This window comes from Oncorhynchus clarkii, chromosome 27 (genome assembly GCF_045791955.1).
Source record: "Oncorhynchus clarkii lewisi isolate Uvic-CL-2024 chromosome 27, UVic_Ocla_1.0, whole genome shotgun sequence".
Classification (NCBI taxonomy): Eukaryota; Metazoa; Chordata; class Actinopteri; order Salmoniformes; family Salmonidae; genus Oncorhynchus; species Oncorhynchus clarkii.
In genome coordinates, this window is record NC_092173.1 from 5604603 (window position 1) to 5622295 (window position 17693).

At 46.0% G+C, this 17693-nt stretch overlaps 1 protein-coding gene across 5 annotated transcripts; it reads left to right on the forward strand.

Moving 5' to 3' along the window:
• The first annotated feature begins 618 nt into the window (after positions 1-618).
• LOC139385548 (reticulon-2-like) lies at positions 619-16396 on the forward strand. 5 transcript variants are annotated; one of them, XM_071130695.1, is made up of 10 exons: positions 619-773; positions 1819-1872; positions 2469-3047; positions 3603-3815; positions 7863-8070; positions 8771-8909; positions 11450-11519; positions 11811-11857; positions 11959-12017; positions 12124-16396. In XM_071130695.1, exons 1-10 carry the CDS (start codon positions 743-745, stop codon positions 12197-12199), a joined length of 1476 nt encoding a protein of 491 aa, XP_070986796.1. In that variant the 5' UTR covers positions 619-742; the 3' UTR covers positions 12200-16396. The 5 variants fall into 5 exon arrangements, with proteins under 5 accessions (XP_070986796.1, XP_070986797.1, XP_070986798.1 ...); XM_071130696.1 differs by having other exon boundaries at positions 625-773; positions 3606-3815; XM_071130697.1 differs by lacking the exons at positions 619-773; positions 1819-1872; positions 2469-3047; positions 3603-3815 and adding an exon at positions 5398-5526.
• Positions 16397-17693: the final 1297 nt, after the last annotated feature.

Here is a 17693-nt window from a genome sequence, read left to right on the forward strand (position 1 = left end):
GGCTGCTTACTGCCGCCAGGCAAATCTACAAATGCACCCTTCTGCTTTACCTAGCAGTCTCACACATGGTGGTTATTCAAAACACCCAGTAAGGCATACAGTATGTCTGTCTGTGTGTGGGAGGGTGCAAAAGGACATGTATTTGTAGTGAGCTCTCTGTTTCCCTTTGTCATGTGTATGCAACAAGGCTATGCCCACTATCACCACCACTACCAATCATCCTGGGCCCCAGGAAGGGGATCCCTAATAAATACAAAATACAAATAAAAAATATAACGCCCCGTAAAATGCAGATAGAGATATACTCCACTCGGCTAGATGCACACACTAATGATTAGTCATGAATGGAAGGAGGGAAACGCTCACGCTCACGTATGCACACACACACACACTCTTTCTCTGGCTCTGCCCTGCCAGTGCTGCTCCCCTGCCGTCATAGTGATGTGAGAGCAAGAGAGGGAGGGAGGGGAAAAGAGAGAGCAGGAGAGGGAGGGGAAAAGAGAGAGCAGGAGAGGGAGGGGAAAAGAGAGAGCAGGAAGAAGGAGGTAGGGAGGGGCCCGTGAGCCAGAGAAGGAAGGGGAGGGTGCATAGAGGGAGAGCCAGAGAGAGAAACAGCAGTGCTGCATCGGTGGAACGAGGGAGGGAGGGAGGTGGAAGAGGGAGAGAGCAGCGAGAGAGAGAGATCCAGAGGAAGAGAGGGGGGCTTCCAGACTGGATGGGCCCAGCAGTGCCTTGATGGAGCATGGGCCAGGTTCTAGGATTCTCCCACTGCAGTGAGTGTGTCGGCTTTTCTCTGACTGTCTGTCTGTCGTTCGCATCCCCATATATCTGTACAGCATCTGTAATAGCCATATGCGTGGCCATCGATCTCCCCTCTCCCTCTCTTTCTCTCGCTCCCTCCCTTGATGAACACACGGTTGAACGGATGGATTGATGCAGTGTTGTAGCAGACACACCTTTTTCTTTTCCTTTGTAGAGACCTATTGCAGATGTGTGTGTGTGTTCTCAGGGTGTGTAGGCTGTGTGTGTGTTTTCATTGACTGAGCACCGGTTGTGTGTGTGTGTGTGTGTGTGTGTGTGTGTGTGTGTGTGTGTGTGTGTGTGCAGGTGTTTTCATTTTAGCCAGGGCTTCTTCTACAGTTACCAGCTGCTTGATTTATTGGATGATCTGAGGCTGCAGGCTAGTTAATGTAGTTAAGACCTCCCCCCTGCCTGCTCTGCCAGAGCTGATCTCTACTGTAGGAGAGGGGACATAGTTAGCTGTTAGCATAACGTATACAAACACCAATGAAATTGCTTTTAAATACTGGGTAATGGCTTAGAAAAAGGCCACTCAAATACCTGGATTTGAGCCATGGATATTCTCCTAAAAAATACAAATGCAACCATTTTTATTTCTTCTCTCAATCTCATGTTTAATGTATTGAGACACTATAGAAACACATTTACATGATTGGAAGCGCGTAATCTGTCTGAGAATAGGCTATGTGCGGTAATGCTTTTGAATGTGATACAATGCTTTATATTGAGAGGGAAACCTATCTCGATAGTGTCTGCTCTCCAGCCTTACATGCAAATAGGCCTTGGTGAAAAGTTGTAGACATAGAAATAGAAGGAAGAGAGGAGAGGAGTTGTAGACATAGACGTTATAGAAGTGTCTCCAGTTTCACATAAGAGTGGCCAAACGGCAGTCCTTAATCAGTTTTTAAGATACAAATGGTCTGTTTTGCACTGTACATTTCACAACTGTGGTTATGATAGTTCCCCAGCCAATGGTAATAGGCATGTCTCTGATTAATCTTGTTCTTTTTCTTCCAGAGGAATATGGTTCTGTCTCCTCCACGCCTGATTCAACACCTCCCTGCACTGACGGTAACATCACACAATGCATACATACAGTAGAGGTTTAGAAATGGACCGTGTGAATGATTGGACTTTGTATGTGAGAATCATCATTTGGAGAAAAAAAAAAACATACTATGACATGTCTACAGGTCTAACCTGAAGTTGATTGTGTCCATTTGTTTGCTTGAATGCTTTTGTAGCCTTTCGGAATAATGAGATCTGGAAAGATTACTCCCATCAAAAGTGTCTTGCACCTTTTTGGATGTTGCCCTCTCATTCAGACAAAGCATGTTGTGCTTCATTGGGCTTTCAACTCGGCGCTCAAAGACATCAGAGGATATGTAGATGAGAAAGCGACGTCAAACGGCTCCTCCGTAGACATTAACGCCACAGAACATGTGATATGTCTATGGAATGACATTGCGTGCTTGTATAGCTTTCTCCTAGGATGAACGATTTCGCTGTAGTCTATAGCTAAATGTATAGGTTGTCTGTAATGAAAGCCGACACAATTTTCAACATATTACATTGACACAGGACCGGATAACAAATATAAAAATACAAAAATACTTAAATCAATATAGGTTTTACTTTAAGGCTTTTCCTGTGCCTGTTCTCTCCAGGTGGGAATGAGGAGTCTGAGCTGTACGACCTGCAGACGGCCAGGGAGTGGTCTGACGAAGAAGACGGGGGTCCGGAGGATGATGACGGTGGAGCTTCATCCCCCTCCATTTGGGGGACCCCGAGACAGAACTCCTTCGAGCCCACCTTCTCCTACATCGCCATCGCCGAGGCCGAGGCAGGCGGAGCCTCGCGACATCATCGTGACTCATCGTCAGGGAGCCGGCGGAGGGGCGGGGCCAGGGGAGGCCGCACCTCCCTGATCCGCACGGACACCGTGGAATCGCTCCTCCCCCTGGACTCCCCCGACGTGGAGTGGGACCCCCACATCTTCCTCACCCTAGAGGATGAGGAGGAGAGGGAGAGGGAGGAAAGGGAGAGGGACCCCCACATCTTCCTCACCCTAGAGGATGAGGAGGAGAGGGAGGAAAGGGAGAGGGATGTCCACAGACAGACTGTGACAGTCCAGGATTCTCTCCTAGATACTGAGATTGAACCTCAAGAGAGGGACACAGAGACCCAGAGAGAGGAGACAGAGCCGCTGGAGCACCAGCACTACAGTCCCTCTGACAGCCACCAGGGTGAGCCCACTATGGGGCAGTGGGGGTGGGGTGGGGTGGGGCTATCTAGATGAGTGGGTAGATGGGATCAGGGTAGATATACCTGCATGGAGCTACATTTATAAAAGCAGGAGATACTGCATCTTTTCAGGCTTTCTAGACCCTGAAATCACACTGTGGGCGAGCATATTGCTCCAGGGTAAATGGGTGTAACCTCCATGTTTGAAAATGGGAAGTGTGTCCCATTTGATAGTACATAACTGTGACAGACTGTGTTAGTTTGTGTTTGTGTGTGTGTGCGTGTGTGCGTGCGTGCGTGACCACAGATGAAGTCAGACACCACTGTGCTTTAGACTCCCTGGACAGCATGCTCTCTCCTGTTGTTTAGGATCAGGATGAGCACTTTTGTTAATAAGATTGCAAAATTACTGCTCATTGTAAGGTAGGTGAGGCTCAGGTAAATAATGGCGTCGTTAGATAAATTACATTTGTAGTTGATCTATTGCGACCTGCCTGTAGACTAACTTGATGCAGGGCAATGACCTCGTCACAATTACCTTGTGTCCTGTTTCTCAGCAGCATCACCACCCCCTGAGCCTGAGTCCCTCGTAACCATGGAAACCACCGCCCCACTGCTCACGGCTGTGCGACCAAGAGGCGGCCTCACCGATGACGTGTCATCCACTTCCTCCACCTCCATTGGTCGAAACACTCAGGAAGAGCTGGTTAGCGAACAGTGGTTCTCGGTGCTCAACCTATCAGGCCCTACGATATGCACCCACATAGCAGGTAACGTTTGTAGCACATCTTACCTATTTTTATGTGACTTTCCTATCTTGGAACTACCTTTACAATTTGAGCATCTACCATCCCCTTGCCGGAATCATTCTATTTGACTTCTGCTACATTATCTTACGTCCGATAGTGCGTCTGCACTGATAGTTCATGTCAACGCGGTCGTGTTAGAATGATGCCATCTGCCGGAAGACAGTGACCCCTACCCCGTTACCTCCCTCTCATCTCTGTCCTCGATATGCTGCTGAGAGCACAAAGCATTCCCTCTCACTGCCTGAGTAACATAGACCCTGGAATATATTTTTGCTGTGAGCCCTGTGTGTTTCATTGTGTCAAGGGGTAATGAGCTAATTCCACCAAAAATCATTCCTGCTCTGTCTGTATGTATGTCTGCTGGGACATACACGCTGACACCCTAATCTTTCCGTATCCCTTGGGTCACTTGGGTCACTTGGGTCACATGATAAAGATAATGTGAGACAGGTCAGTGAATGAAAGAGGGAGAGAGAGAGAGAGACCAAGTGTGAGACATTATAATCTATCTTCTCTGGCCTCCATGGTCGATATGGATGACTCTTCAAGGGGGATGCCACTCAATATGGACCTCCGTCATATCCTCCAATCTTATTATAGTGGGTGGACTGGGGGGGTGGCTGGCCCGGCGGCTTGGTGGACTGGGGGCTGGGTGTACTGTTCTGCCCACCCCCCTCTCACTGACCCTGGGTGATTAATGACTGGTCAAGCTGTTGACAGGCTTTAAGGGTTTCTAGATCATGTAAAGCAAACCATCTGGTTTCTATATCAGATATGTCAGAACACATTTGACTCCCCGTGTTTATTGTGAGGTTAGACTAGCTGGTTACAGGTTAGACTACTGCTATGCATATCTGGATAGAGGTTATTTGCGCACGCATGCCATCTAGAACCTAAAAGGGTTCCTTGGCTGTCATAATAGCAGATACCTTCGAAGAAGCCTTTTTGGTTCCATATAGAACCCGTTTGGGGTTCCACGTAGAACCATTCCCACGGAGGGTTCTACCTGAAACCGAAAAAGGCTTCTACCTGGAACCAAAAAGGGTTCTCGTATGGGGACAGCCGAAGAACCCTTTTTGGAACCCTTTTTCCCTAAGAGTTTGTACCTACTGGTAGGACGGTACTGTTTGTATCTCACAATAATGTGTTTTTACTTCTATACCTTCTCCTTTGCTAGCTGTTTTCTGTCCTGTCTCTGCTTACATAAGTGTGTTTTGTAAGTGTCCATGTCCGTTTTTCGTCTCTGTGTGAGTGTTTTTTCCTCTGAATGGGTTTGTGTGTCGTCGTTGTCTGTGGTTATGTCTCTTTGCGTCTCTATGTTATCCACCATGGCCATCTATGTGTATGCCAACGTGTGTGTGTGTGTCTCAAGATTTGTCTCTGTCTCAGGTCAACATATACAGTATATGCATGTACTACGTGTGAATAAGTGAATATATTTGGCATCTATCTTATCTCTGTATCTATCTATGCTGTAGTCTACATGAGTCTTGAGGGGGGCGGGCCCTATTGGGCTGATTATTTTGGAGTGAAAAGTCTCTGTACTGCTGACGGGGCAGGGGAGGCCAAAAACAGCTCAGCGTGGCAGGGAGAGAGCAGGGGGACTGAGAGAGAGACAAACAGAGAGAAGGGGGGATCGCCTGAGCAGCAACCAAAATGGCCAACATTAACGGTAAGACCCTGGGCTCAGAGAGACAAGATGGAGATATTATGAGACGGTGTGAGCCGGCACACTGAGATCTATCAGTGAATTGACTAGGTGGGGAGGCAGGTGACCTATTGAATGAGCAAAGCAGTGTCTCGTTTCAGACATTGGCACAGTTAGAATTACAGTACCTGTCGTCCTCAGACGTCGGGGCGTTTCCACATGTAGGGACTGACTGTCTGTCCAGTGTAGAGCTGTGCATTTAGTGACCGTGGCTTTGGAGAGGAGTCTGAACGCCAGGAGACCAGCTACAGCCAAGGGTCTTTGGGGAGATTTTGACCACTCACTGACCAGTGAGTGTTTGAGACCGTTCCAACTTTGCAGAGGTGTGTGTGTCTGACCTGCATATTGATGGGATTGTTTCAGGCGGGTTAAGAGTGTCCTAAGGAGTGTTTTAGATGGTGGCGACTAGGGTTTTGACGATACCAGTATCGCAACATTTTTTCCATGGCACAAAAATTCAACTCTTTGGTCCTTTGAAAACCTGCTCATTCTGGCCTTAGTGGTGACCATCCAGAGTTGTGTTATAGCTTGTTACAGCATGTAGGGACCATATATGTGATTGTTTGTGTGTAGGTAAGAGGCTAGTAGTGTAATGAGCTGATCTGTGCCCCATCTGACAGGGTTACCTCTTTGGGCAGCAGGGTTGGCAGAGCCAAGGTGTTTCACAGGGCTACTCTGGGACTTCCTGCATGCCCCGTAGTGTTAAAATGGCTGGGTGGTGGTTTTGGTTGTGGTGGTAAATAAAATGCCAGGTCAGGATGTGAATTGGTTGACTGGAGATTTTATTATGTTGTAGTAAAGATTGAGTCAGTCAGTCAGTCATTCATTCATTCATTCAGTCAGTCATTCAGTCAGTCGGTCAGTCAGTCAGTCAGTCAGTCATTCAGTGCTCAGCTCTGTGGTGGTTAGATCAGTCAGAGGAGTGCTGCATTTAATTTGGTGTGTGTGTGTGTGTGTGTGTGTGTGTGTGTGTGTGTGTGTGTGTGTGTGTGCGCGCGCGTGTGACTCCCCCTTCCCACTTCCTATTGTCTGTACTATTCTCAGAGAGTTCATTATATCACTATATTAACATTAACCAATATAATCGTGACTTAGTATAGAGTCAATCTATTGGACCGTCAAATGAGGGGTTTGTTTTGCCCCGGCTTGTTGTGGTATGTCTTCCTTTTCTTAGTGCACTTAGTCTGTGCATTTAACAGTGTTACCATGTGCTGGTCAATGTCGCAAAGTGCCAACACATCAGAGAGCTGTATGCTACTGTACTGTAGTTCCAGCTGTTGGGACAGTGGGCAGATGTGTGTGTGTGTGTGTACTGGAGGCTTTCAGGGTATTGATAGTGTGTGGTAATGTTTATAAATAGTCCTCCTGCTGGTCAGGTATATCAGTGCACTCTATTCTAATTTCCAGGGCCAGGCTCACTCATAACACTGATAGCCATGGAGTAATGACCACATGTCTTTGTCACTACAGTTTACCACCTCCGAGTTCAGCTTCATTACACTGCTATCAGTGTTTTGGCTGTAATTACTCTGTTGGTCGGGAGCTACTGCTACTTATTCCATGGAGGGATCAGGCCAGGGGAGCCTCCATTTTGGCTCTGAGAGGGCCCAGTCGCAGTGGCTCCAGTTGCTGGGTGACTGATCGAGGGAGACGGACAGGGTGCAGAAAGGGGGTGGAAGCGGGCTTGAAGATTGTCAGCAGGTGCTCTCCGAGGCAACATTTAAATTCAGGGTTCCTGCTCCCTCCTCTCCTCTTTTCTTTCCTCTTCTCTCTCCTTTCATCTACACAGTGCGCGGGCTATATTAAGCCCAGGCCTAGACTTGACATCTCCCCCTGCTCCTGTCTGTGTTTTCTCTCTGCCTGGTGACCACTGTCCCTCTGCTCTGCCTACGCACGGCTGAAAGGCCTTCTGGCCCACTGAGCACTGGAGAATCAGAGACAAACAGGGACTGACTGGCTGGTGATGCTGTGGGGTTTTTATATAAGGCACATAGGCAGGAACAGGGAGGTGGAGAGACTCTTGCAGCTCTGACTGTCCCTGCGGCCGTTAGCAACCAACTAAAATAATCTGAGGAAGTGTCAGATGCACGGGCTTGTCCCCTCCCCCACCTTGCCTCAATGAAGACCATGTTGGCTTCCACTCTGTTTCTCATTGGTTTATACTTGAATTGAACATGTAGACAATGCATCTAACTTTCTTATTTTTCCACCTATTCTCCCTCTTGTCGATTCCCCTCTCCGTCCCCTCTCCGTCCCGTCTATCCTTCTCTGGCTCCTCTACTCTCCCCTCCTCTCCTCAGTGATGGATCTGATCTACTGGAAGGACACAGAGCGTACAGGCATGGTATTCACAGGGCTGGTGGTGGGTTTGCTGTCCTTGTTCCAGCTCAGCATCATCACAGTCATCTCCACCATCTCCCTGGGCGCCCTGTGCTTCACCGTCTCAGTCAGCCTCTACTATAAGATCCTGCACGTGCTCAACATGGGAGACGGAGTGCCCCCCTTCAAGTGAGTGGCTGGCCACCTGGCATGAGATGGGATTGAATGGGGGTGTGGAAGTGTTCCTATTACACCTGGAGGGGGTTCTCTTCTCTCAATGTAATCATGTTATCTCCTCTCCATTCTCTTTGTCTGTCTTCTTCTCTGCTCTTTTAAAAATATTTCCTCTTTTGTCCTTTATTCCTGTCTTCTTCCTCTCCTCTCCCCTCTTCTTTTCCTATTTCCTCTCGCCTTTCCTCTCCTATTTCCTCTCATCCCCCACTCCCTTCCACTCTTGTTTATCTCCTCTCTTCTCTAATAACATTGTGGGAGTGGCATTCGGGAATAGGTTCTTAATTGGCTGGATTCCCTCACCTCCCAAAATAAATCCTGTCTGGGATCACAGTCCGGTGGGCTTGTCTTTAAGAAACTTTTAGGTTAACCACTGCTGTGGGACAAATTAGTTGATAGAATTTATCCATCGTGATCCGAAAGGACATTTTGACTTGAATATCTGTGCTGATGAAAATCATTGAGGCATAAGACGACAAACCGTGTTCTGCGTCATGATGCTCGTGGCGACAATCGCTCATTTTCTATCCAACACTGCCTCTTTCCTCCTTTCCCATTGGTCCTGAACTCTATCTCCCTCTTTCTCCATCACTCCCCCTCTATCACTCTGTCTTTTAATGCGCCCTCCGTTTCTACCCCCCTCTCTTTCTGTCCTCAGGGCGTATCTAGATTTGGATATCAGTTTCAGTGGGGAGCTGGCTGACCAATACACGCAGAAGGTCATCGTTGCAGTCGTCTCTGCTGCTAACTCACTCAAGAATCTCTTCCTGGTTGGAAACCTCTTCGACTCTCTCAAGGTGAGGCTGCCTAGGTGTTGGATCTCATCTATCTTCGTCTAGAAAGGGCCAGGATATGGCAGTACCTTTTTTATATGCTCTCCTTCAAGAGCTCCTCTCAAGTCTCATTCATTCACTTAAAACTTCTTCAGGGTTGGTGGGTCCCCTGCGGGATGGTTGAGCTAACGCGGGCTAATGCGATTAGCATGAGGTTGTAAGTAACAAGAACATTTCCCAGGACATAGACATATCTGATATTGGCAGAAATCTTAAATTCTTGTTAATCTAACTGCACCAATTTACAGTAGCTATTACAGTGAAAAAAGACCATGCTATTGTTTGAGGAGAGTGCACAGTTTTGAACATGAAAAGTTATTAATAAGTCTTGATACAAAATTTTGAACAGAAATGCAATGGTTCATTTGATCAGTCTAAATCTTGGCACATACACTGCTGCCATCTAGTGGCCAAAATCTAAATTGCACCTGGGCTGGAATAATACATTATGGCCTTTCTCTTGCATTTCAAATATGATGGTACCAGATCTTTTACCAGATCTATTGTGCTATACTCTCCTACATTCCTTTCACATTTCCACAAACTGCGAGGTGTTTCCTTTCAAATGGTACCAATAATATGCATATCCTTGCTTCAGGGCCTGAGCTACAGGCAGTTAGATTTGGGTATGTCATTTTAGGTGAAAATTGAAGAAAAGGGGCCGATCCTTATTAAGGTTCAAATAACTTTTTACACAAGGAAGCTCTTCAGAATGGCATAGATCTTTTGTCCCTCAAAACATGCCCTTTCTCTCTCTGCCTCTCTCTCTCTTTTCATCTCCTTCCCTTCTCCTCCTTGTCTCTTGAACCCAGTCCATGAGGCCATCTTGTCGTTGTGGATTTACTTCAACCTTACTACATCTAGCTGTCTGTTCTCGACTCTCTTTCCTTCGAGCAGACATCCCTCCCTCCTCTCTCTCTATCCACCTTTTTCTCTTCCTCTGCTCTGTACTGGCATCAGCCTGCCTCCCCGCTCACTGGAGATGACGACGTTGTCATGCCCACCGTCGTCAAATGACAAATTACGACTGTGTTTCCTAACAAGACCACTATCAAAGACCGCTGCTGTCATACCCACAACTCACTGTGGTTCATATGATTGTGATAATCGTGCACATATGGTCCCGCCGCTTTCAGCGTTCCCTGGTTTCTGTGGGCATCGGAGTGTGATGCAAGCAAACTGGCAGCAAGCGCAATTGCAAGTTGGGGGAGGCTAAAACAACATAGTGCTCACGCAAAGGTTACTTTTGACAGTTTGCCAAAGGTTCTCGTCCTTTCCCTCTCCCCATCCTATGTATGTGTTTCATACAGAACATGTACGACATTTCTCTGTGTGTATTTCAGTTACACTCTAGGTCAGTCCTGACATATTGATGAAGCGTGTTCCCTTGTCGGAGTCACACAACATGTACGGCAAACTTCCGACTAGTAATTAAATCAAATTCAATTCTAATCTGAATCTCAGTTCGTTATGAAATGATACAAGGTTTCTGCTAGAAACGTTCTTTTTAGACTTCGTTCATTTTCTCTCCAGTTTTCCCGGGACAGTAGAAGGAAAACATTGGCACATTAAATCAACAACAGTCATGTGACTTGCACCATAATGCTTTAGGGTTAAATGTAAATTTACAGCAGGAGTACTTAGTGTGACTTATCACAGTTATTGAGAGCCAGTGTGACTGTACCACGTAGCCTTAAGCCTGAGCCCCAGAAGCCGCAGAGCCCCCTTGGTCTCAACCCTGACCTGGCCGGTATGTGACATGGGACACAGGTGGCTGTTAACCCAGTTACAGGGTACGAGAGGAGTTTCGTCTTCTCTGAGAGGGGGGTGTCCCGTTTCAGGATGGGGGCATGGGCCCTAAGTGACAACCCACTGAGCTATATTACACCAACTCCACAAGGGTTATGGTGGATGATCTGGGAAATATGTACTCATTCATTTGTATGATGCGTGCATTCATTGACATTTTACATTTGAGTCATTTGGCAAATGCGCCTATCCAGAGAGACTTACAGTTAGTGCATTCATTTTAAGATAGCTAGGTGGGACAACCACATATCTCAGTCCTAGTAAGTACATTTTTCCTCAATAAAGTAGCTATCGGGAAAGTCAGAGCTAGTAAGGAGGGGGGAAAAGTCAAGTGCGAGTGTTAGTTCACGAAAGGTTTTGAGGGGGTGCGAGGGGGGGGGGGGATTGCTGTGGGATTATTTAAGATACTCTTTGCAACACATTTACCACAAGCTTATGCATCCTAAGTCTTTGGCGGTCCTGTACCACTCAGTTGGTAGAGCATGGCGCTTGCATCGCCAGGGTAGTGGGTTCAAATCCCGGGGGCCGCCCATACTTCAAATGTATGCATGCATGACTGTAAGTTGCTATGGATAAAAATCACTTGTTAAATATATTTATATTTTGATGGCATTTGCTATGCTTATTGCAGAGAGTACATTCAAATTGTGCGTTGTGTATGTGGAGCTCACTGTGTTTCCACTCGTTCTTCTCAGCTCCTGGCTCTGATGTACCTGGTGACTTTCCTGGGAGACCTGTGTAATGGCCTTACTGTGCTCATCATTGGTGAGAATCACACACAGTTGGAATCAGTATTCGAATAACTTTATTGAATTGCCATTCAATAATCATGATGGCCATTTGTCCTGCAGAGACTGATACCATTGGCTGATGCATGCCGACATTGTAGAATATTGCACTTCTAGTATTTCAGTTGAAGACGGGGCTTATATTGCTTTATCAACAGCCTTTTGATTTGAATAAAAGGGCTTGCCATGTTGTTAGTCTGAAGAAGCTACTTACTCAATCAGAAAGCTTAACACATGCCATCTCCTCCCCTTCTGTCCTCTTCTCCAGGTGTGATCGCTCTATTCTCTCTACCGCTGGTCTACAGGCAGCACCAGGTAAAACCTCACGCACGCTGCTGACAACTGCTCTCTTGATTTATTCACTGAGTTGTTCAAATGAAGTGAGTTTCTCGCCAATACCTCTTTTGACGTTCCAGGCAAAAGTGGACGGCTTCGTTGCAGGAATTCAGGCCAACGTTGACAACGCCAAGGACATGTGAGTATGGCGCCATCTTTCGTCACGACGGAAAAAACCTATAACCTTTTGTCAAATGACCAAAGTAAATGAGATCATGTGACATTGACCCCTCTCTTTAATACAGTCTCCACAGAATTGCCCAAGGTGGTGGTCCCACCCCTGACACAACCCCTGGCGGTGCCAAGCCCAAAACACAATGAAGAGTCATGGAGGACAGGAGAGGAGGATGAGGAGCAGAGAAGAGGAGGAGTTACAGGCTGTCACTCAGATGTCTTACTCAGTAGTCTGTTCTCAGAGCTCCAGAACGTGGAGTTTCTGAGATGGGGGGGGGGGGGGGGGTCACACCATGGGGTTGGGACATGATGATACTGTATACTGTATGGTGGGATAGGGTAGGTTGCTAGTGGGTGAGGATGAGGGAACGGGAGTGATATCTGGACGGGAGTTGTTGCTGTTTCGAAGGAAGGTTTAAGACACAGCTCAGTGTTAAATGACCTACATGGGTGATTGTGGCTTGAATGATAGAGACTGTGGCAGTCCAGTAAAGTAAAAGACTGATTGGAACCTCGAACTCTAGGAGACCTGTGTGTTCCTTATTGACAGCTGCATATCTGAACAGAGGGAAGTAAAAACTTCAGAATAGAGTCCAGCGGGACTGGAGTTCACCAGGAGCTAGGACAGGGTCAGGCCCAGGTCAGAGGTTAGAGTTCACCAAACTAGAGTTCATCATTATTCATGGCAGCCTAACACTTGGAATCAGGATGTGTGTGTGTGTGTGTGTGTGTGTGTGTGTGTGTGTGTGTGTGTGTGTGTGTGTGTGTGTGTGTGTGTGTGTGTGTGTGTGTGTGTGTGTGTGTGTGTGTGTGTGTGTGTGTGTGTACACAGTATGTGTGAGCTGACATGCAGCTTGCTGATCTGAACCCGTTACCTGAGAGCTATTAAAACCACAATTTGTTCTTTTAATTTCAAATGTTCTGTTTCTTTTTGCCCACATGAATCATCCACACGTCTGAGATTTGTATTCCTCAACGTTGAACGTCTTCCATTCTCATTTCACCAGTCTATACAACCAGTCAAGTTTCTCAAATTAGCCCCACCTTCAACTGTAGGATGCAACAGCACAGTCAGAACCAGGCCTCTAAATGCCTTTTCTGGGTGAATGAATGATTGAAAATGTACACAAAGATTGAGGTAAAATGAATTTGGGTAATACAGTACTGAGTATTGAAGGTAAAACCAGATCTCTGATGATGGAGTATTGAAACAATTATATGAATCTCCTTCATCGCAGAGGCGCACATATGTTCTTCTGGTCATGCATCAGAAGTATTTATGCAAAGAAGTTTAAAAAATAAAAGGTGGAAAAATCGGAAGACCTATGAAGGGGGTAGTATTACCCAAACATTGAACCCCCATCACCCACACAGAGGGTACTTCTAGCCTAACATCTCGTGGACAGATGCACGCAACATAGGATGGTATCGTAGTCTGTCAACAGACTGCGGGATGCAACGACTAACAAGGAACTTTGTTCCAGTGTGCAGATTTTTTCATCACTAATAATTTGGACAAAACAAGATTTCAAGGGGGTTTGTATCTTTCAAATTTTGGAAGGGGAGGAGACATTTGGCCCATGCTTGAGCTGAGAGTTTCCTTTTAGGGTTGTGGAGACTGCGATAGTCTCAGTATCTTTTCTTATGAACTTAGCAATGAAAGACACGTCCCTTTGTCAGGACCCTGTCTTTCAAAGATAATTCGTAAAAATCAAAATAACTTCACAGATCTTCATTGTAAAGGGTTTAAACACTGTTTCTCATGTTTGTTCAATGAACCATAAACAATTAATAAACATGCACTTGTGGAACGGTCGTTAAGACACTAACAGCTTACAGACGGTAGGCAATTAAGGTCACAGTTATGAAAACTTAGGACACTAAAAGGCCTTTCTACTGACTCTGAAAAACACCAAAAGAAAGATGCCCAGGGTCCCTGTTCATCTGCGTGAACGTGTCTTAGGCATGCTTCAAGCAGGCATGAGGACTGCAGATGTGGCCTGGGCAATAAATTGCAATGCCCGTACTGAGACGCCTAAGACAGAGCTACAGTGAGACAGGACGGACAGCTGATCGACCTCGCAGTGGCAGACCACGTGTAACAACCCCTGCACAGGACCGGTACATCCGAACATCACACCTGCGGGACAGGTACAGGATGGCAACAACTGCCCGAGTTACACCAGGAATGCACAATCCCTCCATCAGTGCTCAGACTGTCTGCAATAGGCTGAGAGAGACTGGACTGAGGGCTTGTAGGCCTGTTGGAAGGCGGGTCCTCACCAGACATCACTGGCAACAATGTCGCCTATGGGCACAAACCCACCGTCGCTGGACCAGACAGGACTGGCAAATAGTGCTCTTAGTTTTGTCTCACCAGGGGTGATGGTCAGATTCACGTTTATCGTCGAAGGAATGAGCGTTACACCGAGGCCTGTACTCTGGAGCGGGATCGATTTGGAGCTGGAGGGTCCGTCGTGGTCTGGGGCGGTGTGTCACAGCATCATCGGACTGAGCTTGTTGCCATTGCAGGCAATTTCAACGCTGTGAGTTACAGGGAAGACATCCTCCACCCTCATGTGGTACCCTTCCTGCAGGCTCATCATGACATGACCCTCCAGCATGACAATGCCACCAGCCATACTGCTCGTTCTGTGCATGGTTTCCTGCAAGACAGGAATGTCAGTGTTCTACCATGGCCAGTGAAGAGCCCGGATCTCAATCCCATTGAGCACGTCTGGGACCTGTTGGATCGGAGAGTGAGGGCTAGGTCCATTCCCCCAGAAATGTCTGGGAACTTGCAGGTGCCTTTGTGGAGGAGTGGGGTAACATCTCACAGCAAGAACTGGCAAATCTGGTGCAGTCCATGAGGAGGAGATGCACTGCAGTACTTAATGCAGCTGGTGGCCACACCAAATACTGACTGTTACTTTTGATTTTGACTCCCCCCTTTTTTCAGGGACACATTATTCAATTTCTGTTAGTCACATGTCTGTGGAACTTGTTCAGTTTATGTCTCAGTTGTTGGAATCTTATGTTCATACAAATATTTACACATCTTAAGTTTGCTGAAAATAAACGCAGTTGACAGTGAGAGGACGTTTCGTTTTTTGATGACTTTATATCTCCCCAAGAACCTAATTGAGCATCTGGCACAGTTCACGTGAAATATTAGTTCTGGGTTTCCGAGGTTACGTCTAGCCTGACAGCGTGTTTGGGAGCAGTGACTCAATAGGTGCCCTTCTAAGAACAGTCGCATTAATGCATGAATGACTTTGCTTGGCTACCCAAACTCCTTGCTCCGGGCCAAACACTACGCCACTACCACAGATGTTACTTTCTTCTCCGTAATGAGTACCTCCCCGGCAATTTTTAGAACGTAAACACATTCTAGCCATTCTGATTGGTCCCAGAAACCGATGGGTTGGGCCAGAGCCAGAACACACGTGGGTAAAGCGGTGTTTGGAAAATGTGTCATTGACTTTGATCCTGGGGGTTCGAGACGATCCAATCGCTGGTGACTTTGTTTTGTACAACACCCCTCGTTTTGAAGTCACCACAAATGACTTAAACGATGGCAGTCTCAGACTGAAGTATGTAGCGGACATAGAGCAGTGGAACAATTCAATTTGAGTTGTCAGGGGAGTGAATCACTACCTAGATAACTGCTTCTAGACACCTTCTGTAACAAGCCATTCAAGTTAGACTAAAACCAATAATTTTTTCGAGTCATTTCACAATAATGTAAAATCATCATCATCATCCATTTTGGTGTAAAGAAATATTTCAAAACATGCTGCCACTGAAATGCCCACCATCTATTACTTTACGGTCCTCACCACAGCTTGGCAGTGTGCTTTAGTCGTGCACTAAACCTGTAAAGTTTTTTATGGGTACATTTTCTTCTGCCTTATAATTATTGTATGTTCTGACTCTGTGTGCAATAATGTTGGACTTGTATGTTAAGAATTAAGTTTATCCCAGGACATGATTAGATGTGGCTGATCACCTACACTTGACATCGCCTTCCCTTCTATAGTATGTTGCACTGATCTCACTACACAATCCTAGGGATGCCTGATGGCCCAGAGACCTGAACCCTTGGTAGATGGAGGATGAGAGGGGAGATGGGTTATGGTTCACAGGAAGACTTTATTAACTAATCCCTTAGAAGAGGCAAGGACAGGACAGCAAGTCTTATCAAACCTCAAATTAAATGTCATTACTTGTATTATACATAGACCAACATTAATTATTTTGTATGATCAAAAATCAAATGGGTACCCAAACGTTTAATTTTGCAATAAGATATTAAACACAAAATCTTGTCAAACAAATCAAAAATGTTATGAGTCTAGTGTATGATTCCTTTATGTGTTTTCCCACCACATTGTGTGTGTGTGTGTGTGTGTGTGTGTGTGTGTGTGTGTGTGTGTGTGTGTGTGTGTGTGTGTGTGTGTGTGTGTGTGTGTGTGTGAGAGAGAGAGAGAGAGAGAAAGACATCAGCGCCACAGGTAACTTCCACAAAGCTGTGAACGATCTGAGAGACAAGGCAAGAAGGGCATTCTATGCCATCAAAAGGAACATAAATTTCAACATACCAATTAGGATTTGGCTAAAAATACTTGAATCAGTCATAGAGCCCATTGCCCTCTATGGTTGTGAGGTCTGGGGTCCGCTCACCAACCAATACTTCACAAAATGGGACAAACACCAAATTGAGACTGCACGCAGAATTCTGCAAAAATATCCTCCGTGTACAACGTAGAACACCAAATAATGCATGCAGAGCAGAATTAGGCCGATACCCACTAATTATCAAAATCCAGAAAAGAGCCGTTAAATTCTATAACCACTTAAAAGGAAGCGATTCCCAAACCTTCCCAAACAAAGCCATCACCTACAGAGAGATGAACCTGGAGAAGAGTCCCCTAAGCAAGCTGGTCCTGGGGCTCTGTTCACAAACACAAACACACCCTACAGAGCCCCAGGACAGCAGCACAATTAGACCCAACCAAATCATGAGAAAACAAAAAGATAATTACTTGACACATTGGAAAGAATTAACAAAAAAACAGAGCAAACTAGAATGCTATTTGGCCCTACACAGAGCGTACACAGCGGCAGAATATCTGACCACTGTGACTGACCCAAAATTAAGGAAAGCTTTGACTATGTACAGACTCAGTGAGCATAGCCTTGCTATTGAGAAAGGCCGCCGTAGGCAGACATGGCTCTCAAGAGAAGACAGGCTATGTGCTCACTGCCCACAAAATGAGGTGGAAACTGAGCTGCACTTCCTAACCTCCTGCCCAATGTATGCCCATATTAGAGAGACATATTTCCCTCAGATTACACAGATCCACAAAGAATTCGAAAACAAATCCAATTTTGATAAACTCCCATATCTACTGGGTGAAATTCCACAGTGTGCCATCACAGCAGCAAGATTTGTGACCTGTTGCCACAAGAAAAGGGCAACCAGTGAAGAAAACACACCATTGTAAATACAACCCATATTTATGCTTATTTATTTTATCTTGTGTCCTTTACCATTTGTACATTGTTAAAACACTGTATATATATAATATGACATTTGTAATGTCTTTATTGTTTTGAAACTTCTGTATGTGTAATGTTT